The sequence below is a fragment of the Gastrolobium bilobum genome, unplaced genomic scaffold (assembly GCF_033153095.1).
Source record: "Gastrolobium bilobum isolate Gb01-03AN ecotype WA unplaced genomic scaffold, APGP_CSIRO_Gbil_v1 utg53647, whole genome shotgun sequence".
In the NCBI taxonomy this organism is placed as follows: Eukaryota; Viridiplantae; Streptophyta; class Magnoliopsida; order Fabales; family Fabaceae; genus Gastrolobium; species Gastrolobium bilobum.
The window spans coordinates 114,453-132,281 of record NW_026900094.1 but is presented as its reverse complement, the minus strand read 5'-3'; the positions used below and the strand labels follow the sequence as shown (position 1 = coordinate 132,281).

General features: G+C 31.2%; 2 protein-coding genes across 3 annotated transcripts; one reads left to right on the top strand and one right to left on the bottom strand.

Annotated features, from left to right (window-relative positions):
• Positions 1-839: 839 nt before the first annotated feature.
• LOC133295276 (MADS-box protein AGL24-like) lies at positions 840-6,941 on the bottom strand. 2 transcript variants are annotated; one of them, XM_061494078.1, is made up of 9 exons: positions 6,809-6,941; positions 5,985-6,181; positions 4,071-4,146; positions 2,675-2,739; positions 2,475-2,574; positions 2,217-2,258; positions 1,554-1,595; positions 1,300-1,454; positions 842-1,083 (listed from the first exon to the last, which is right to left on the bottom strand). In XM_061494078.1, the coding sequence occupies exons 2-9, from the start codon at positions 6,164-6,166 to the stop codon at positions 1,065-1,067; spliced, it is 681 nt and encodes a 226-aa protein (XP_061350062.1). In that variant the 5' UTR covers positions 6,167-6,181; positions 6,809-6,941; the 3' UTR covers positions 842-1,064. The 2 variants fall into 2 exon arrangements, with proteins under 2 accessions (XP_061350063.1, XP_061350062.1); XM_061494079.1 differs by lacking the exon at positions 2,217-2,258 and having other exon boundaries at positions 840-1,083.
• An 8,382-nt stretch (positions 6,942-15,323) lies between these two features.
• LOC133295280 (J protein JJJ2) lies at positions 15,324-16,945 on the top strand. Its single transcript, XM_061494089.1, has one exon. The coding sequence runs from the start codon at positions 15,462-15,464 to the stop codon at positions 16,527-16,529; it is 1,068 nt and encodes a 355-aa protein (XP_061350073.1). The 5' UTR covers positions 15,324-15,461; the 3' UTR covers positions 16,530-16,945.
• Positions 16,946-17,829: the final 884 nt, after the last annotated feature.

Sequence of the window (17,829 nt, the reverse complement as noted above, 5' to 3'; positions counted from 1 at the left end):
TCTCTTCTTTTATCATAATCCGACCCCATACACTTTTATGATTTTTTTATAAAAAATAATTTTATCTATTTTCTTATTTTATATACCTATAAACAAGAAAAATATTAAACATTTATTTCTATTACGTTTTCTTTTTAATCCTCCATCCTAATATACTCTAAGGTTGCTTTTTATACATATTGAAGTCCAATATTACAAACAAATTAGAATAGTACAAGTGTTATCCAAAAAAAAAGTAGAAGTGTTTGAATCACATGATAATATTTTATACTTTTAGTAATTTCATGTCCAATGCATATGACTAAAAAATTTGTAATATCCATAAATAGAAAAAATCAAAATTAATTACGATACCCTTTGTTGTATATTTTTTTAGGAGAAATAAAGCTAAAATAATAAAGGTGATAAAATAATGAGTTTTTTTTTCTGCCGTGAATGTAGATAAATTATTTACATTAAACCTAAAACGACGTCATTTTGTGACAGAAATCAAAATTTTTTTGTAATTATAATTTATTTCAAGGTTATAAAAGTCTTTCTCGTTATAATTTTTTAATTTTTCAATTCAAAACAACATTATTTTGAGAGTAAATGTAAATATTTTATCAACATTCACAGTAGAAACGTTAAAAGCTAAAATATTAGTTAAAAAGAACTTCACTTATCGTGGATCAAAATTCAACTCGGGATTCTACCAAAAAAAAATTGACATACATAATCTCTCGCGAGAAGAAATAAAAGGAGAAACAAAAGAATCCTATCAAATTAATCTTCATCACAAAAGTGCAAACTTCCTACTACCGCAGCAAGTTTAGAACTTACATGCACAACAGCGTAAACGCCATGCAGAAAAGATGGATGCTCTAAATTTTGCTCAACACAACAAATAAGTTATATTTGAATTGACTATAAGGTTCCAACATTGCAGCTTCACATAGAAATTCTTGCTTCCGCGTGATGCTCTAAATTTTTGCTCAACACAACAAATAAGTTATGGAATCCATAGAAGTTAAGTCACAAGAAGTAAGAATTCCTTATTAATGTTACATTTACATCGTATCATTTTAATTAGGAAAGGGCAACCTGAAAAGACCAAATGACTTGTTAATTCCTGAAACATCACATTTTTCTCAAACTAATTAGGGTCGGGTAGATAGATAAATCCAAAAAAACAAACAAGAAAAATGACTTGTTAAATATGTAGCAAATTGTAGCGGGGTTAAATAGTCAATAAACAGAAGGGACAGAACAACGTTTAAGCCTGAGTTTCTGTTTAAGTGTTATGTGGCGTTTGCTTACCCTAACTTAAGAGATGTGTCAGAGGAATCATCCTCAAGAGAGGGGCCACTGTTGCAGCTGCAGACATTATTCATAGATTCTGATGAGACAACTTCCTTCATGGCAATATCTGACTCCACCAGGAAAGAACTTTTTTCCTTACACAGCATAGCCATCTATACGACCCAATTAGCTAAATTAGATTTGTAAAATCAAATTAAAAGAACCCAAGATCTTACAAAATAAATATACAATGAAATTCTTATTTCTCATACCTTTTGCTTTAACTGCTTGTTCTCATCTTCTAACTTGATTCCCTTTATTGGCATATGGTTAAAGAATGCAGAGAAAATTAAGAACGTAAAATCCTCATAATTCTAATGTGACTGTAAAACTAAAAACAAAGACATCTATATGGCGGAAGTCATTATTTCACTAAATTCTAATGATATCACAAAAATTGAAACAGAGGCTTTAATGTTATATCTAGCGCTTTTAGGATTACATGTACATAATTTGACCTTGTACATATATATAAAACAGTAATATCTGAGCATCTATATATGTATAACTACGATACTAGACAAGAATCTCATCCTTTTGTGGGTCCAGAGCAATATATAGTACTACATATATAGTATTTCAATTTGATTATTTTGATTTAACATAATATTATCAGGTATAAACTAAGAGAAAACACTTTCTCCTTTAATAGGAGAATTGTTTTCTCATGTTAGTGAGAGATCGTTTTGCGTGCAATATTTTTTTCATTTTTTATTTTTTGTTTATGATGAGATCCATTTAAATTATGTATGTGTAGGAATTTTTCTAATCCATTGTTAAATGAGAAATGGAAAGCCCATAAACTAAGTTCATCATCATTTAAAAAAGCTACCTACAGTTTATCAAAAACAAAAACAAAAAAGCTACCTACAAACCTTATTCTGAAATGCAACAATCTCGTCCATAATCCGATTTTCCTGAATGTAAAGGTTGCATTGAGTTATGGTATAAATCAACAAGTACCAACAGGGATGTGTCTGTTAAGAACCTTGAAGTCACCACCCTAAAAGCTAGCTCAAAGGGTGAGAGTGCTCAAGACCATATAAAGGTTACATTAGTTGCTCATACAACCAATGTGAGACTATATTTCTCAACAGTGTCCAAATTAATCAAATGACGTCGCGCGTGTATACCTTTGTCTCAATCACGCGCTTGAGTCCTGTTACAAGTGTTCTCTCCAGTTGTTGCAAGTCATCCAAGTTTAGCCCTTGAAAATCCTCACCTTTCATCCGCCTGGTCAAAATATATGAATGCTGAATTTTACGCACAAACCTAAAAGCATTTTCTTTTCTTATATGTTATCTCTTTTTTCAATTTAAGAAAACTGAGAAACCTTAGTTGCTGGGCTTTATCAGCAGTTTCCTTACTCAATTCAATGTTGTTGCTAGTATTCTCTACCTGAAATGAACGACAGAATTTGCCAAATTATATTAGTAAAGCTGTATCAACAATTTGTGGAACTTAAAACCGTACAGCCTAACAGTAAGAACTAAGCGGGAATTTGATTAATTACATCACTGTCTGATAAACCAGAATGAATAAAACAAAGATATGAAACTGCATAAACAATAACAGATCACAGAAAATAAATAAAAGCAACGATGTAAATAAAATATATTGAACTTTACAATTTAGACTTCAGAATATAAGTTAAATTTAGACAACAAGCCTAACTGAAAGCCTGTTAAGAATGGTACGGGGGAGCCCAAAAACCCTTTGCAAGATAGACATCCATGGGCCAAGCGATAAACCACAATAAGTGGGCCGACGCCACATCTCAACCCAAAACCTTAAGGCTGTAGGTTTATGGGTCTTTTTGCACTTATATAGTCATTACTTGGTCTATGTCTAGTCGATGTGGTACTTCTTTATAACTCATACTTGAATACTTCCAACATCTTCCCCTCAAGTATGAGACCCAACATTATGCTCCCCCTTAAGGGAAACTTCTGCGGAAGTCTTTTTTCTTTGAACTATTGGAGTCACGCTAGCCTTCTACGGAGGCCTTGAAACATCACCATCTCTAAATACCCGGCCCAGCCAAACCTTTGGCTCTGATACCACTGTTAAGAATGGTACGGGGGAGCCCAAAAACCCTTTGCAAGATAGACATCCATGGGCCAAGCGATAAACCACAATAAGTGGGCCGACGCCACATCTCAACCCAAAACCTTAAGGTTGTAGGTTTATGGGTCTTTTTGCACTTATATAGTCATTACTTGGTCTATGTCTAGTCGATGTGGTACTTCTTTATAACTCATACTTGAATACTTCCAACATCTTCCCCTCAAGTATGAGACCCAACATTATGCTCCCCCTTAAGGGCAACTTCTGCGGAAGTCTTTTTTCTTTGAACTATTGGAGTCACGCTAGCCTTCTACGGAGGCCTTGAAACATCACCATCTCTAAATACCCGGCCCAGCCAAACCTTTGGCTCTGATACCACTGTTAAGAATGGTACGGGGGAGCCCAAAAACCCTTTGCAAGATAGACATCCATGGGCCAAGCGATAAACCACAATAAGTGGGCCGACGCCACATCTCAACCCAAAACCTTAAGGCTGTAGGTTTATGGGTCTTTTTGCACTTATATAGTCATTACTTGGTCTATGTCTAGTCGATGTGGTACTTCTTTATAACTCATACTTGAATACTTCCAACAAAGCCACAATTATAATTAACAAATTAATAAATATAGAAAAAGATCATAAGAAATTTTTTTAATACTACCTGCAGTTCTAGAGGACTGTCCAATTCGTTGTTGTCATGGAAGTGCCGATTATACCTCGTAATTATGTCCTTCATACTTCACCAAACCAAAACAATAAGGAAAAGGAATCAAAAAGAAAATGTTATGCATATATTCAATCCGAAATTATAGAAATTAGGAAACATGATGCGAAAGGCTTTCACAGCCCTACATCATTTGAGGTTGGTAAATTTTGGCAAACAGAAACATTAATAGTGACATATATAATTATTTTAGAGAAATGTTATAAAAAAATAAAAAAAAATCATTAATATATTTACCTAATAGCTTCAACTTTTGAGTTGAAATATTGGAGTATTTTTTATTATGACCAATTAGTCACGAATTTAATTATCACAACTTTTATTTTATTAATAAATAATTAAATATTATGGAGTTTCTTAGTATGATAAGTGGACTTGAGAATTATTCATCCTTTAAATTCAACAAGTGGGAACGTGTTAGAAAAATATGTTATAAAATATAAAAAAAATCATTAATATGCCTTCTCCTGGCAATTTAACGTTTTAGGTTAAAATTTCATTGAACACCTGCCTCTTTTGATTGCAATGAGACCTAAGCACATATATTTCCTTATCCTAATACTAGAAGGAAGCCACCACTTTTACAAAATGCATTTTTGGGAAAATAATTTATCCGTCCATGCTGGTATACATGAACGAATAAGTGGTGGCACTGCAATGATAATAAATCTATGAGAAAATCTAACAAATATAATGATATAATAACAGGGAAAGAGGAAGTAATGAAACTGCAGTAACTCGACGCTACGTATACATTATATTTCTTGTGCAGGAGCACCCGAACCATCATCATAAGAAACTTTTCTTGTAATTTTATATGCTTCTCAAATATGCAGAAATGATCAATATTTATTTTTGTAAAATTAACCTGCAGACTATGTTTCTAAACTTCTAGAACGTGTAAAATTGTCCATTTATATGAATTAAAGTATATAATATGCAAATGATCTTAAAAGAGTATTTGCATATTACGGTGCTTTTTTACACAAATGTTGCAATTAGGTTTGGTTATTTCAAATTTGGTGTAATTTTAAATTTATATTTTCTTTACTATATGGAATTGTTGGTCAAAGAAAATAGTAAGTTGTGGTCACATACCATGCACGGCTTTAGGGTAAATCGACATCTTCATTATTTACCACTTTCCGAATATAATAGGAATAACAATAGGAATAACAAGAACAACTTACACTGGTGTAAAAATAATAAATCTTATACCTAATCTTATTCGCTAATTTTCGGGCATCAGACAATCATAATATATTGGATTACACTCATTCTTACACTAGTGTAAAAAGATTTTGTCCCAATATAGCATTATAAAAATTATACTAAAATGTATGTTAAGCCAACAATTCCATAAAACTAATATTAAAATTTTAAATTTATGTAAATATGAAAAAAAAATTACTACAAATTCGTGATTGAGACCTATAATTTTCTGGAATTCACATTATTTATCTCACAAATAAATTTGAAATTACACTATATAATAATGAAACGTAATTACAACGTATAAGTTAAAAAGCCTATTACCAGCTAAACATCAAAAAACAGTGAAGAAATTTAAAAAAAAAATTATTAGATGTGAAGTTATTAAGAGCAACAGCAATACTCCACAATTCAATATGGTTAACTGAATCGAGAGGCATAAATCGAATATATCAAAGGCTTAAATTATAATAGAGAAGAGCCAACCCATCTACCTCTCTCACACACACAAACACACTCAGAAATATATAAATGATGCACATAAATATTCACTGACAACATAATTAAGAATGCAAAATTCATATCCTAAATGAGTTCTTCAAATGGAAAGAGAAGTGAAAACAGTATACAATACCATACCTTGAGCTAGGATATTCAAAGAGCTTCCCAGTAGCTGAGAAAATGACAAGACCAACCTCAGCATCGCACAGCACAGAAAGCTCTTCAGCTTTCTTGAAGATCCCTCGTCTCCTCTTAGAGAAGGTCACTTGCCTCGCCGTTACATTGTCAATTTTCTTGATCTTGATCTTCCGCCTCGCCATCGATGTTAATTATTTCTGTAGAAAACAGAATCAAAAGTCATTTTCCATATATTTTTTTCTCATAATAATATATACATAAATTATGAAATAAGAAAAGGTCATATATATAACAAATAGGCTTTATTAATCTCATGCAATAGGAGAAAAGCTCTCTCATACTACAGAGATAATCATGTGTGGGACCCACCCATGAAAAAAAAAGCAATACGAAAATTGATGTATGTGTAGGAAAGAAAAACACTCTTCTACAAGATAAGAATATATTTTCCCATAACAAATACTGGGTTTCTGCTAAATTTCCAGATTTAGTCAACTCAAAGTCTAGTGAAAAACCCTAGTGAAAAACCAGTGCCAGATCTGGTTAATAGGAAATCCAGTAAGAGAAAACCTAACCTATAAAACTAAAAAGGAAGCTCATTAGCATGCCATAGTCCAAAAAAGCTTTGGTTGGATGGGTTTTCATTTTGTTGATTTAATTTGTCACTACCCTGGTGTGCTTGTTTTGCACTCCAGCTCTATCTAGACCAGTGAAAGCCAAAAAGAAAAAATAAATAAAAATATTACCGAAAATAGAAAGAAAACATTATAGCGGACTTTTATAATTTAGGACGCAAAAGAGATAGATGAGGCAAGAAAGAGAACCTGGTTGAAATTCTGGCTGGATTTAAAGAAAGGGAAGGGGCTCTTCTCCCAAATATAGCTAAATGATCGAACCTTCTACTTTATTACTAAAAACCTTAAGTTTTTCAGCCATTTTATTAGCTAAAAATGGTCAAGTCTGCCGGTGGTAATGTAAACTCAAAACTAAACCAAGGCCGCATATTTGAATGCTCAATTCTATTTTTAAAAAATAATTTTTTAACGAGTAAACACCATTTTTGGTCTCTAATAATATCTACTAAATTCTTTTTAGTCCCTGACAATAAAAAATGATCAAATTGGTCCCTAACAGTATGTAAAAGGGCCACGTTAGTGACGGAGGAGTTGACATAAGGACTAATGTGGCCCTTTTTTCATAATTTTAGGGATCAATTTGATCGTTTTTTATTGTCAAGGGCTAAAAAAGATTTCGTAGATATTGTCAGGAACCAAAAAGGGTGTTTACTCTTTTTTAATTTTTAGAATAAAAAAACTGTTTAATAATACTTGTTTTAAATAAATAATTTTAAAATTATAATTATTTTTTAGTTTTTAGAATCAATTTAAAAAATATATTTCAATTATCTATGTTGTGTTTTGACTTTTAACTTTAAAAAAAAACATAAACACATTTTTCGTTGACTACTTTTCAAAATAGTTTTAAGAAAAAAAAAATTACAATCAAACATGCCTAAATATGAATTTTGTTTTCAAAAATGATTTTTTAATTTATAAAATAAAAATAAAAAAATTGTTTGAAAATACCTATTTTGTAAAAATAATTTTAAAAATTATAATAATATTTAGTTTTTAAAAACAAATTTAGAGAAAATGCATACATAAGTTGTTTCTATTTTGTATTTTGACTTTTAATTTTTAAAATAAAATTTTTTTAAAAAAAATTATTTTATTAACTATCCTAAAAAATAATTTTAGAAAAAGAAAATAATCAAACATATACTTTTTTCTAATTTTTTTTATCAGATATTCCTACTGGTATTATTCATATATCTAATTCTAATAACACTAGCGTTTTCAACAACAAAAAAAAAAAAAACACTAGCGTGATTAAAAGATTTTAAAAGTGAAAACTATTGTATTCTGTTTTTTTTGTTCTTAAAACTATTTTAAAGAATAGTTATAGAAACGTGTATTTATTTTTTTTATCTTAAAAGTTAAAAATCAAAACACAAAACAAAAACACCTTAGACATATTTTTAAAATTTGATTCTAAAAATAAAAAATAGTTACAATTTTTTATTTTATTTTTTCAAAATAAACCTTATCAAATGAGCTTTTTATTTTGAAAACCAAAAAAATATTTTTAAAAATAAACAAGGCCTTAACTACTACTTTTTCTTGCTGGCACATAGTTTATGGGTTTATTGTTTCTCGATCTTATATGAGATAAATTTATTTTTACGTAGACATAAAAGTGTGTGGTTCATCTTTTTTTTTTCTACTTTATTACTAATTAGCTTGTATTAAAATTATTTTCTTATATTGTGATTCAATTAATAATAAATCTTACTTTTATAAAAAAAAATTACATGTAAATCAAAAAGTCACGACATGATATATGAGAAATAAATCAATAAAGATATCAATTGAAAGATTATCAATCTTCATCGTTTAATTTTTAAATGAATTATATATCAGACAAAAAAATTATTAAAAGTTATAAAATTCACTATATATAATTATATTGTGGACTACAGCTTTCCCAAAATACTAGCCATACATATTTCTGCAGACTGGCGTGTTGTCTCATCGCCATAAAACATGACCAATCGTACTTGTACGGTTCTCCGGCTCCTCTATATTCCCATCAAGTCATTGGGTAATCTTTCCTGTGCAACAGCACTTTAAATAGGTCACATGCAGGATAATAGGTCACTAATTGAATCAAATAAATATTTATAGCTTCATAGTTCATAGTTAAAATTTTAGAAAATTACAACACAATTTAATAAGTTTATATTTCAAATTCTAAAAGACTATAACACAAATATCTAAAACAATTGTAGCATAAAAAAAAACAAATTTAAAACACAATTAATTGATGAAGATTCACAAAATAAGCTTAAAAAGCACCCTCTCCCTTTTATATGCCTTGACACAATAACAGCCGGTTTGTTTTTTCTTTTAAAAAAAAATAATTTTTATCTCTTTTTTATTTTAGAAGTTTTTTTCACAAAAGTTAAAGTTATTTATATTTTTATAAAAATATTTAGTTGTTGAAAAAAAATATTTGGCTTTTGACTTCTGCTTTTTTTAGAAGTTGAAATTTTTAGCTTATGGAAAAAGTAAGTTTTTGGCTTTTTTTGTGACTTCTGTTTTTTTAAAGCAGATATCCAAATGAACTAAAACTGAAAAGTGTTTTTTTAAAGATAAAAAACTCATCCAAACGAGCCCTAAAAATCGTATGGCTCATATTTCATATAGTGATGAGGGTTTTTGTTGTCGGGGTTAGCAGAAAAGTAACTGGGAGCAAGGATTCGGGGGGAAGCGCCCCCAGACCTGTAGAGACTACGTACTATTGTGAGCCTCTAATTTATTATAATTTTCGTAGCAGCTTGGATTTAGGCCCATAAATAACTGTTGTAAGAATTTTCTAATCCTATTTATATTTTCCTTGTAAATCGAGTGACTTGTAACGAGTGGAGGTAAGGTGAATATAGTACAGACAAGTTGGACGTAGTCTATATTAGGTGAACCAGGATAAATCACCATGTGAATCTCTCTTCTATTTTCTCTTTTATGTTTTTGTCGATTTTTTGTGATTATCGATTTCTAACACTCAACCACTCTTAAACTTGCTTGATGGAGTTGCTCAAAATTATATGAATCATAAATTCGATGATAGTATTATAATATTAGAAAAGTCTTAATTTTCAACGGAAATTTTCATTCATTTTTGGTCGACAACATTTTGACATAATTTTCGACGAAAATTATTACAAGATTTTTCTACCGAATTTTATTCATTTTTCGTTAAAAAAAATTGATGGAATTATTTTTCTGTCAAAAATCTTTAAAATATTTTCGGAATTTCAAATTTTTTCCATTGAAACTTTTCACGAAAATTATTCCGACGAAATTTTTTTACAAAAATTATTTCTGTCGAAAGTTTTCTACGGAATTTATTTTCGTCGAAATTTTTTGACGAAATATCTAATTTCGTTGAAAAAATTATTACCAACGAAGGGATATTCGACGGTTTCATTTTCGATGGAATTTTTCCGTCGAAAAAAAGCTTTTTTTAGTAGTGTTACTATCTAATATACATTGTTAAGAAATTTAATTTGTTCAACCAATCAAGTAGTTTTAAAAAATTCGATACAAATATATTAAATACTTATTCTAAGTTAACTTAATATTTTTAGTATATGTAAACTAGTTTGTAAAAGTAACAAAATTTATATATACACACACGCAAACTAAAAACAAATTATTTCTTGTTATATAATATTTTGTTTATGGGGATATGCTCTAACAATCATTTTAAAAAATAATTTATTGACAACTTAGCTTATTTTACACGAAGACAATTATAATAAAATATTTACTTCTAAAGAGGTTTTATTTTTCTAAAACGTAAGGGCGAATACCTTTTTCTCAACTAAAGCAAACATACTATGGGGCTGTTTGGTACACGGATTTTTCTCAGATTTTTGGGAAACTGAAATTTTTAAAATTTTAAATTTTCAGATATTATTGTAAACTGAATGTAAAAATTATTTTTTTAAAATCGAGATTTCGGACAAATAAAAATTTCTAGTGTACCAGACGCTCCCTATGTTAATTTGGGAGCAGGAGAAAGGAGAAAGATATAAATGGGTTAGCTTTGCTTGCTTGGCAATTTGCAATTAGCATTTAGAAATAGCATTACATTTTTTTTGTTTATGTTTAGATATCAGCCTCACTGAATTAAAATTGCTTTATCTTTCTCTTTTTTCCCCTGATTATAAACTAAAAAGAATAGAGCGGAAGAATGTCATTTCGTAAGGAGGGTATCACTAATATGAGATAAGTTATTCTGTCTATTCTTATTTTGTCTATCTCTTTCAATACTGTCAAATTATAATTTCATCTAAATAGAGATTTACGGAATAAAATAAACTGTTTTACCTTTTTCTTTCCCACCCTTTATCTCTATCGCGTCGTCAAGATTCCATGGAGAAAGGAGAGATAAGAAGGAATTAAAAGAAAAAAGAATTAATCCACAAAGCAAAAATTCACTACGAAGAAAACCTGTGATTGTTGACTGCCAAAAAAAAAATAAAAAAAATCTAACTCGTTGATTTGTAACAGTTTTTACTTCTTCTTTTTTTGGATATATTGTTGATTGCCAAATAAAAACCTGCGATTGTTAATTACCATAAAGCAAATCAGCCATTACCACAAAAGCTCCTTGATTGCAAAAAAAAAAAACATGTGATTGTTGATTACCAAAAAAAAATAAAGGTAATCTAACTGTTGGCTTGCAGCAGTTTTTTTTTTTTGGTAGATTGTTGATTGCATTTGGATGGAGTGTTAGCTAGACATTCATGTTGCAATTGGTAGACCTGTGATTTGTTTCAAGTTCTGTTCAAACTAGATCATTGATTTTCTATTTGTAATTTTGTATTTGCTTCTTTAAATTTTCAAATCTGATGATTCCTGCATTTGATATAGTTGTCTCTTGGTGAAGCTGGACTTGTTCCACTCTTGTCTGTGTTTTGCTAATATGGTTGGTGTTTTAGGTTTTGATTTTGCTTCGTCCCTCCCCGTTTTGATTTGGTAGTGATTTTGTGCTTTGTAAGTTAATTCTTTTTCCTTTTAATTTCTTCTTCTTCTTTTTTCCTTTTTTCCTTGGACACCGTTAGGATTTGGTGCTATAAAGAGAAATGGGAGGAGAGAAAATAAAATAAAATAACTTATTATATTCCACAAATCTTCACCGTTAGATAAAATTATAATCTAACGATGTTAAGAGTAGTAGACAAAAGTAGGTCAATCAAGAATAGACAGAATAACTTATCCTTAAATATGATTGGATAAACAACGTCAACATCATCATTTGGATAATTTGTATGTCTGTAAATTTTAATACATATTACCTTTTTCTTAATAAGTTGCAAAGGCGGTAGCCCAAAAAACACAAAAAAATAGGAAATTACGGTTCTGTTTAATTGAGTTCAGATCTTTTTTTCTTAAAACAATTTTGCATAGTAGTTGATAAAATAAGTGTTTTTTGTGTGTGTTAATTTTGTCCTTTAATACATAAAATTGTGTAATCAGAGTCAAAATTATATTATTTTATAGTGAGAGAAACAGTTATATAATAGAAATTATGATTGAAAAAATATGAGGTTTTTTAATTTAAATATTAAACAAAAAATAGTTATTTAACTAAAATAACTCTCCTTTAAAAAGATAAATATTTTTTTTAAGTTAAAAATTAAAATATAAAACAAAACAACCGAAAGATTATCTAAATTTGATTTTAAAAATAAAAAAACAAATATCACTATTAAAATTATTTTTACAAAACAATAATTATCAAACAAGTTTTTTTTTATTCTGAAAATAAAAAATAAAATTCAATCATGCCCGGAAACAAGACTCTAAGCAGGAAATGCTAACTTAGGAGAGATCTGCCTAGAAACCCAAAGGAACTAGATTAATTCATGCGTTTCCTCTTTAACCAACGTAGTGTAGCATACATGCTAATTTAAACTGAAGAATATTACTTTATTCTGCATAGTGCTCTAAATTCGATTTTATAATTGATTAATCATAATATTATTTGTTCAACAAATTCGATCGATTGATACGGGTTGAATTTCTGTTTCGATTGAAGAACCCGTAACAAAAATTCAAAACATTATTTCCTTTTATTTAGCCATCTCTATGTTGCAATTTCACCCTGTAATATTTGTTAATCATTGCCTGAATGCGAGACATTGTAATACTAACAAATAAAATAATAATAATAATAATAATAATTTAGCACCCAAGCGCATTGGACAACGTTGCATCAAGGAAGAGAGGCTCGTATATATATATATATATATGACATTGGTGGATAAATACCAAAAGATATTTCCAAAGCCAAGGAACATAGATTATTTGGACAACATTCAAGGATGCATTTTTGAAAAAATATTTCCCTCAAAGTGTAAAAAACAGAAAAGAAATAGAATTCTTTGAACTGAACCAAGGAAATATGACAAATGGTGAATATGTGGCAAAATTTGAGTAATTATATAGACATTCTAACTATATACAGAATCAACCTAATGAGGAATGATTGACAACTAAATTTAAATCTAGACTAAAACATGAATTAAAAAGTATAATAATAAGACACCAAATCAGGAATTTTTAATACTTAATAAACAGGTGTAGAGATATTGAAACAAGTATGAAACATACTACAAGTATGAAGGAGGTGTAGACAAAACTTTAAATCGAAGAAGAAATAATGACAAAAAAAAAAGAAAAGTCATTTGATAATGTAGTAAATAGTTACAATTTAACAGTTATATTAATAAAAATTGTTATTTGTAAAGCAACCTTTATTTTTCTCTCACATATAAAGAGCACGTTATACTTATTATTTTCTTAGTCTTGCTACCTTCATTATCACATTTTTTATTAGGTTTTATTAATCTCCTTCTACGTAAGATAGTTATTTTATGTGGTAGAGAGAAAATGAGTGGGTCCCACTATTGTAAGAAAAAAGAAAAAGAAAAAAAAAATAAGGTGCGAAAATTGAAATGAGAGAAAATGAGATAAGTTAGCTTACGAGATAGGAGAATAATATTTCTCTTTTTATTATCAGAGCAAATGCAAATCCACGTCTCTTAGTTAATATCAATCTTTTTTCTCACTATTGGATCTCACCCTCTGTCACCTTCCTTCTCATTATTCTCTCAACCTCCTCCTTCTCATCTCGATTCCAAAGCCAACTCACTTTATGGTCAGCCTCAAATACATTGATTTTTGTATTAGAAAAGCACAAAACATAAAAATCACTTATCTTCCTTTGCTTTATGATTTTCAATTTAACTTCACAATGAGATTTCCTTCTCCTTTAAGTGCATAATTAATATTGGACTTTTCTATCATTTGTGAAAAGTTATTAATGAAACACATACGCACCCGCTCGCACGCACACGCACACATATGTGTGAAAAATAGAGGTGTAGATAGAGGTTTGGTTTTTATTTTTTGCAAAAATATACTTGAAACCAGAGTTTTGTACATGTGTTGCGTCAAGTGGTTTTACAATTTGGAAAAAAATTAGTTAACTGTTATTATAGATCAAGTGGGATATCATTAAGCTACTTTAAAAAAACACAATTAAAATATTTGATGTGATTGAAGCAGCATAAAAGAAGATGAACAACACAGAGAGGGAAGGAGAAGCACCATTAGATGAGACACATATGAGGTTTGGGTGCAAATAGTAATATAAAGTCATTTTCTCGGACTCTGAGACATATCATTGAGCGAGAGACTATGGAGACATGGGTTTTGGCATCAACGAGGGTGAGTATAAAGAGGTATTTTGGAAGGAAAAGAAAATGAAAGGTTGTTGTGGATTACCTGAGTGAGAATGTGAGAGGTGAGAGACAGAAAAAAAATTATAATTAATTTAGAGTCCTTGATTTACATTTGATTCAACGGTGAAAATGTAGTATAATAGTAGTAAGATTTTAGAGGTAGTAGGTAAGTGTGTAAAATAATAAATAATAAATTTTACACTCAATTTTAATAGTTAATTTTTGTATATCTAATTATTATAATATATTGAAAACTAATAATTAATTAATAAAAATAATTTAATTAATTGTAATCATTTGATGGATGAAAATTAATGACTAAAATTGAGTATAAGATTAATTATATATATATATATATATAGAATTGAAATTATAAAAAATATATTCATAATTAAATGAAAAGTTCGAGTTCAAAATTTAAGATGAAAATAAATTAGAATAATATGTACAATCTGTGAAGGAAAAATATACTAAAAGAATTAAATCTTTCAATAGTATATTCTAAATTAATATATAAGAAAAGAGTGAAATAATTAAAATTTGAATGGAATGAGAAAATTTTAATGCAAAAAATTAAAATTAAATATTAATTTATTAATATAAACAGTTAAACATAATTTTTTTAAAATAATTAGTGGTGTAGTTTTTGTAAAAATATTTAATACAGATGAAACCATATATCTTTAACAGAAACAAATATAATAAAAATTACAAAAATCTCAATATTATTATTTTATTACATATATATATTGGATTCTTACAAAAATAGGAAAATAAAATTATCTGTCTGATTTTATATGTGACGGATATATCTTAACTATCCATTATTAGATTAACATCACAATTTCAATGACGGAGTGCAAAACAATAAAGGAAAAAATAATTACATTAATTTTTAGTCATTAATGTATCCATAAATAAATGATATGTTTCATTAGGCTGACATAATTACTGCAAGAATACATTTCCTAGTTACTCTTCCTTGAAAAAAGGTGAGTGAAGCGAGTAACTTCACACTTCTCGGTGTGTCAGTCCCTCTACCTGCAACGCATTTCGCTGGTTCTCAGTTCTCACTCTCTCTCACGAACAAAGAAATAAAAAAAATGCAGAACGCACAGAGAACTGAAGCAGAACGGTTGCTAGGGGTAGCAGAGAAGCTCTTACAGAACCGAGATCTGATCGGGTCAAGGGAATTCGCCATCCTCGCTCAGGAAACGGAGCCTCTTCTGGAAGGTTCCGACCAGATCCTCGCCATCGTCGACGTCCTCATCGCCGCCGAGAAGCGCGTCAACAACCACCCTGACTGGTACTCCATCCTCCAGGTGGATCGCCGCTCCGAAGACATCGACTTCATAAAGAAGCAGTACCGCCGCCTCGCCCTCCTCCTCCACCCTGACAAGAGCCGCTTCTACCTCGCCGATCACGCTTTCAAGCTAGTCGCCGACGCATGGAACGTTCTGTCCGACCCACTGAAAAAGTCTCACTACGACAAGGAGCTCTTCTCCTTCTTCACCCGGGTCGATTTGTCCGTTCCAAGTTGGGTCCAGCAAGATAAGTTGCCGGTTCGCAGGACTGGGCCTGGGCTCGGGTCTGGGCCCAACTTGGGATTCGATCCGCGGAACAGAGGTAGCGCCGGCGTGAGAGACGAGATTTCTTCGGATGAGAACTCGCGGAGGAGGACAGCGACTTTCTGGACGGCGTGTCCGTACTGTTACCGGTTGTACGAGTACCCAACGTTTTACGAGAGTTGTTGTTTGAAGTGCCAGAATTGCGACAGGTCCTTCCACGGCGTTGCGGTTCCGTCTTTGCCGCCGCTTGTGCAGGGACAGGAGGCTTATTATTGCTGCTGGGGTTTCTTTCCTATGGGGTTCGTCATCGGAAGCCTTGGCTCTGCAGAGAAAGAGGCTGCGCCGCCGCCACCACAGCCCGCACAGCAGCCACCAGCACCACAGCAAGCACCGCAACCACAGCCACAGCCTGCTTCTACACTTCCGAATTGGATGCCTGTTCCGGCGCCGGCGCCGGCGGATAATGGTAGGAATAATGCTGAACCGACGGTGGTGGTTCCTAGGGTAACTAGGAGGGCAGCTGCTGCGGCTAATCGGAATGGGGTTGCTTCGGGAGCTGTTACGCGGACTCGAGGTAGGCCACGGAAGTATCCTCGGCCCTAGTGAAGAACGAGGTTTTATATATATTTTTTCTTTTTATTTTGTCTCTAGAACAATGTTTCAGACGGCATTTGGGTTTTTTGATTGTAAACTGCGAAGCTTGGTTCAAGATGTGGCTGAACTTGAAGGTGCTTTGTTTGTTGAAATATGAAGTGTTAGCGAGACTTCGCTAACATGGTGATGGGGATCAAAGAAGGATGGAGCTGCTTCGGCTGGAAAGTTTGTAGGTACTGTTGTGTTGTTTACTCTTGTTTTGTAGATATAGTTAGCTGATTGTCTCAACTCATTGGTATATTTAATTCTGTAGTATCTGCTATAGAGTTGTTTCACCTAGTTGTTGAGGAAGAGAACAATGTCACTGGTTTACTGTAATTTAAATTAGATTCACAGAGCCTTGGCTGCTGATTTTCTTTTTGCAAGTGGTTTTGAAAACATGTTTGTTGATATGGTTTATGGTAGAATTATGAAAATATAGATGTTAGGTGTTTTATCCTTCAGATCGCTTGGACAAGAGATGGGTGGGAAGCTCTCTAGTACCATCCTTCAGTTTCAATCTCTAATATTAAGCCTCTTGAACATCTACCCATCGTTTCGGTCCATATCCTTTTTTCCTCCAAAGCTATTTGGTTGTGTTGTGTTTGTCCATGTCATGTCATATCAATAGTTCAAACTTGATCCCAAATCTCACAAATGTGTTTTTATTGGATACTCTCCTATTCAAAGGAGATATAAGTGTTATTCCCCATCTCTTCGAAATGTCCCTGTGTATATGGATGTCAATTCACCTTTGAAACAATCTGTTTTTTTAGCCTTCTCTTTAGGGGGAGCTTATAGATGAAGATCAGTCATGGGAATCCACTAAACCAATAATGTTACCTCTTTCCTTATCCACCCCTCCATCACAGATTTCACCACAATTGGAAACAAGAGAATACAACAATCAACAGAAACAACTGTTGGTATTTACGTGAAGAAAGTCTCCTTAAAGTGTAAACGATTTGGAACCTTTGCAATTCTAGGATTTCCCTTAGGATTCTAGTTCTTGCAACCTACATTCAGTTCACCATGAAATTGAGGATTTACATTTGCCCATTATTCTAAGGAAAAGTACTAGCTCTTGTACCACACACCTTCACCTTGTCTTTCATTATATCTCCTATGAAAAGTTGCCCTTTAGTTTTCGTGCCTTTATTTAACAGTGTTGGTTAGTACAAAATTATCAAGATGTTTCTAGGAAGCCCTCGATTGTCCTAGGTTGAGATATATTGTTCTAGAAGAAATGGGTGCCTTTGAAAAGAATGGA

What these genes read in the sequence shown, in the direction of transcription:
- LOC133295280 (XM_061494089.1), top strand. Translation starts at nt 15,462, where the DNA reads ATGCAGAACGCACAGAGAACTGAAGCAGAACGGTTGCTAGGGGTAGCA.
- LOC133295276 (XM_061494078.1), bottom strand. Translation starts at nt 6,166, where the DNA reads ATGGCGAGGCGGAAGATCAAGATCAAGAAAATTGACAATGTAACGGCG. An exon ending in TTTGAATATCCTAGCTCAAG is followed by an intron (nt 4,147 to 5,984) that starts GTATGGTATTGT and finishes GGTTTGGTGAAG; the next exon opens with TATGAAGGACATAATTACGA. An exon ending in ACAGTCCTCTAGAACTGCAG is followed by an intron (nt 2,740 to 4,070) that starts GTAGTATTAAAA and finishes CGTTCATTTCAG; the next exon opens with GTAGAGAATACTAGCAACAA.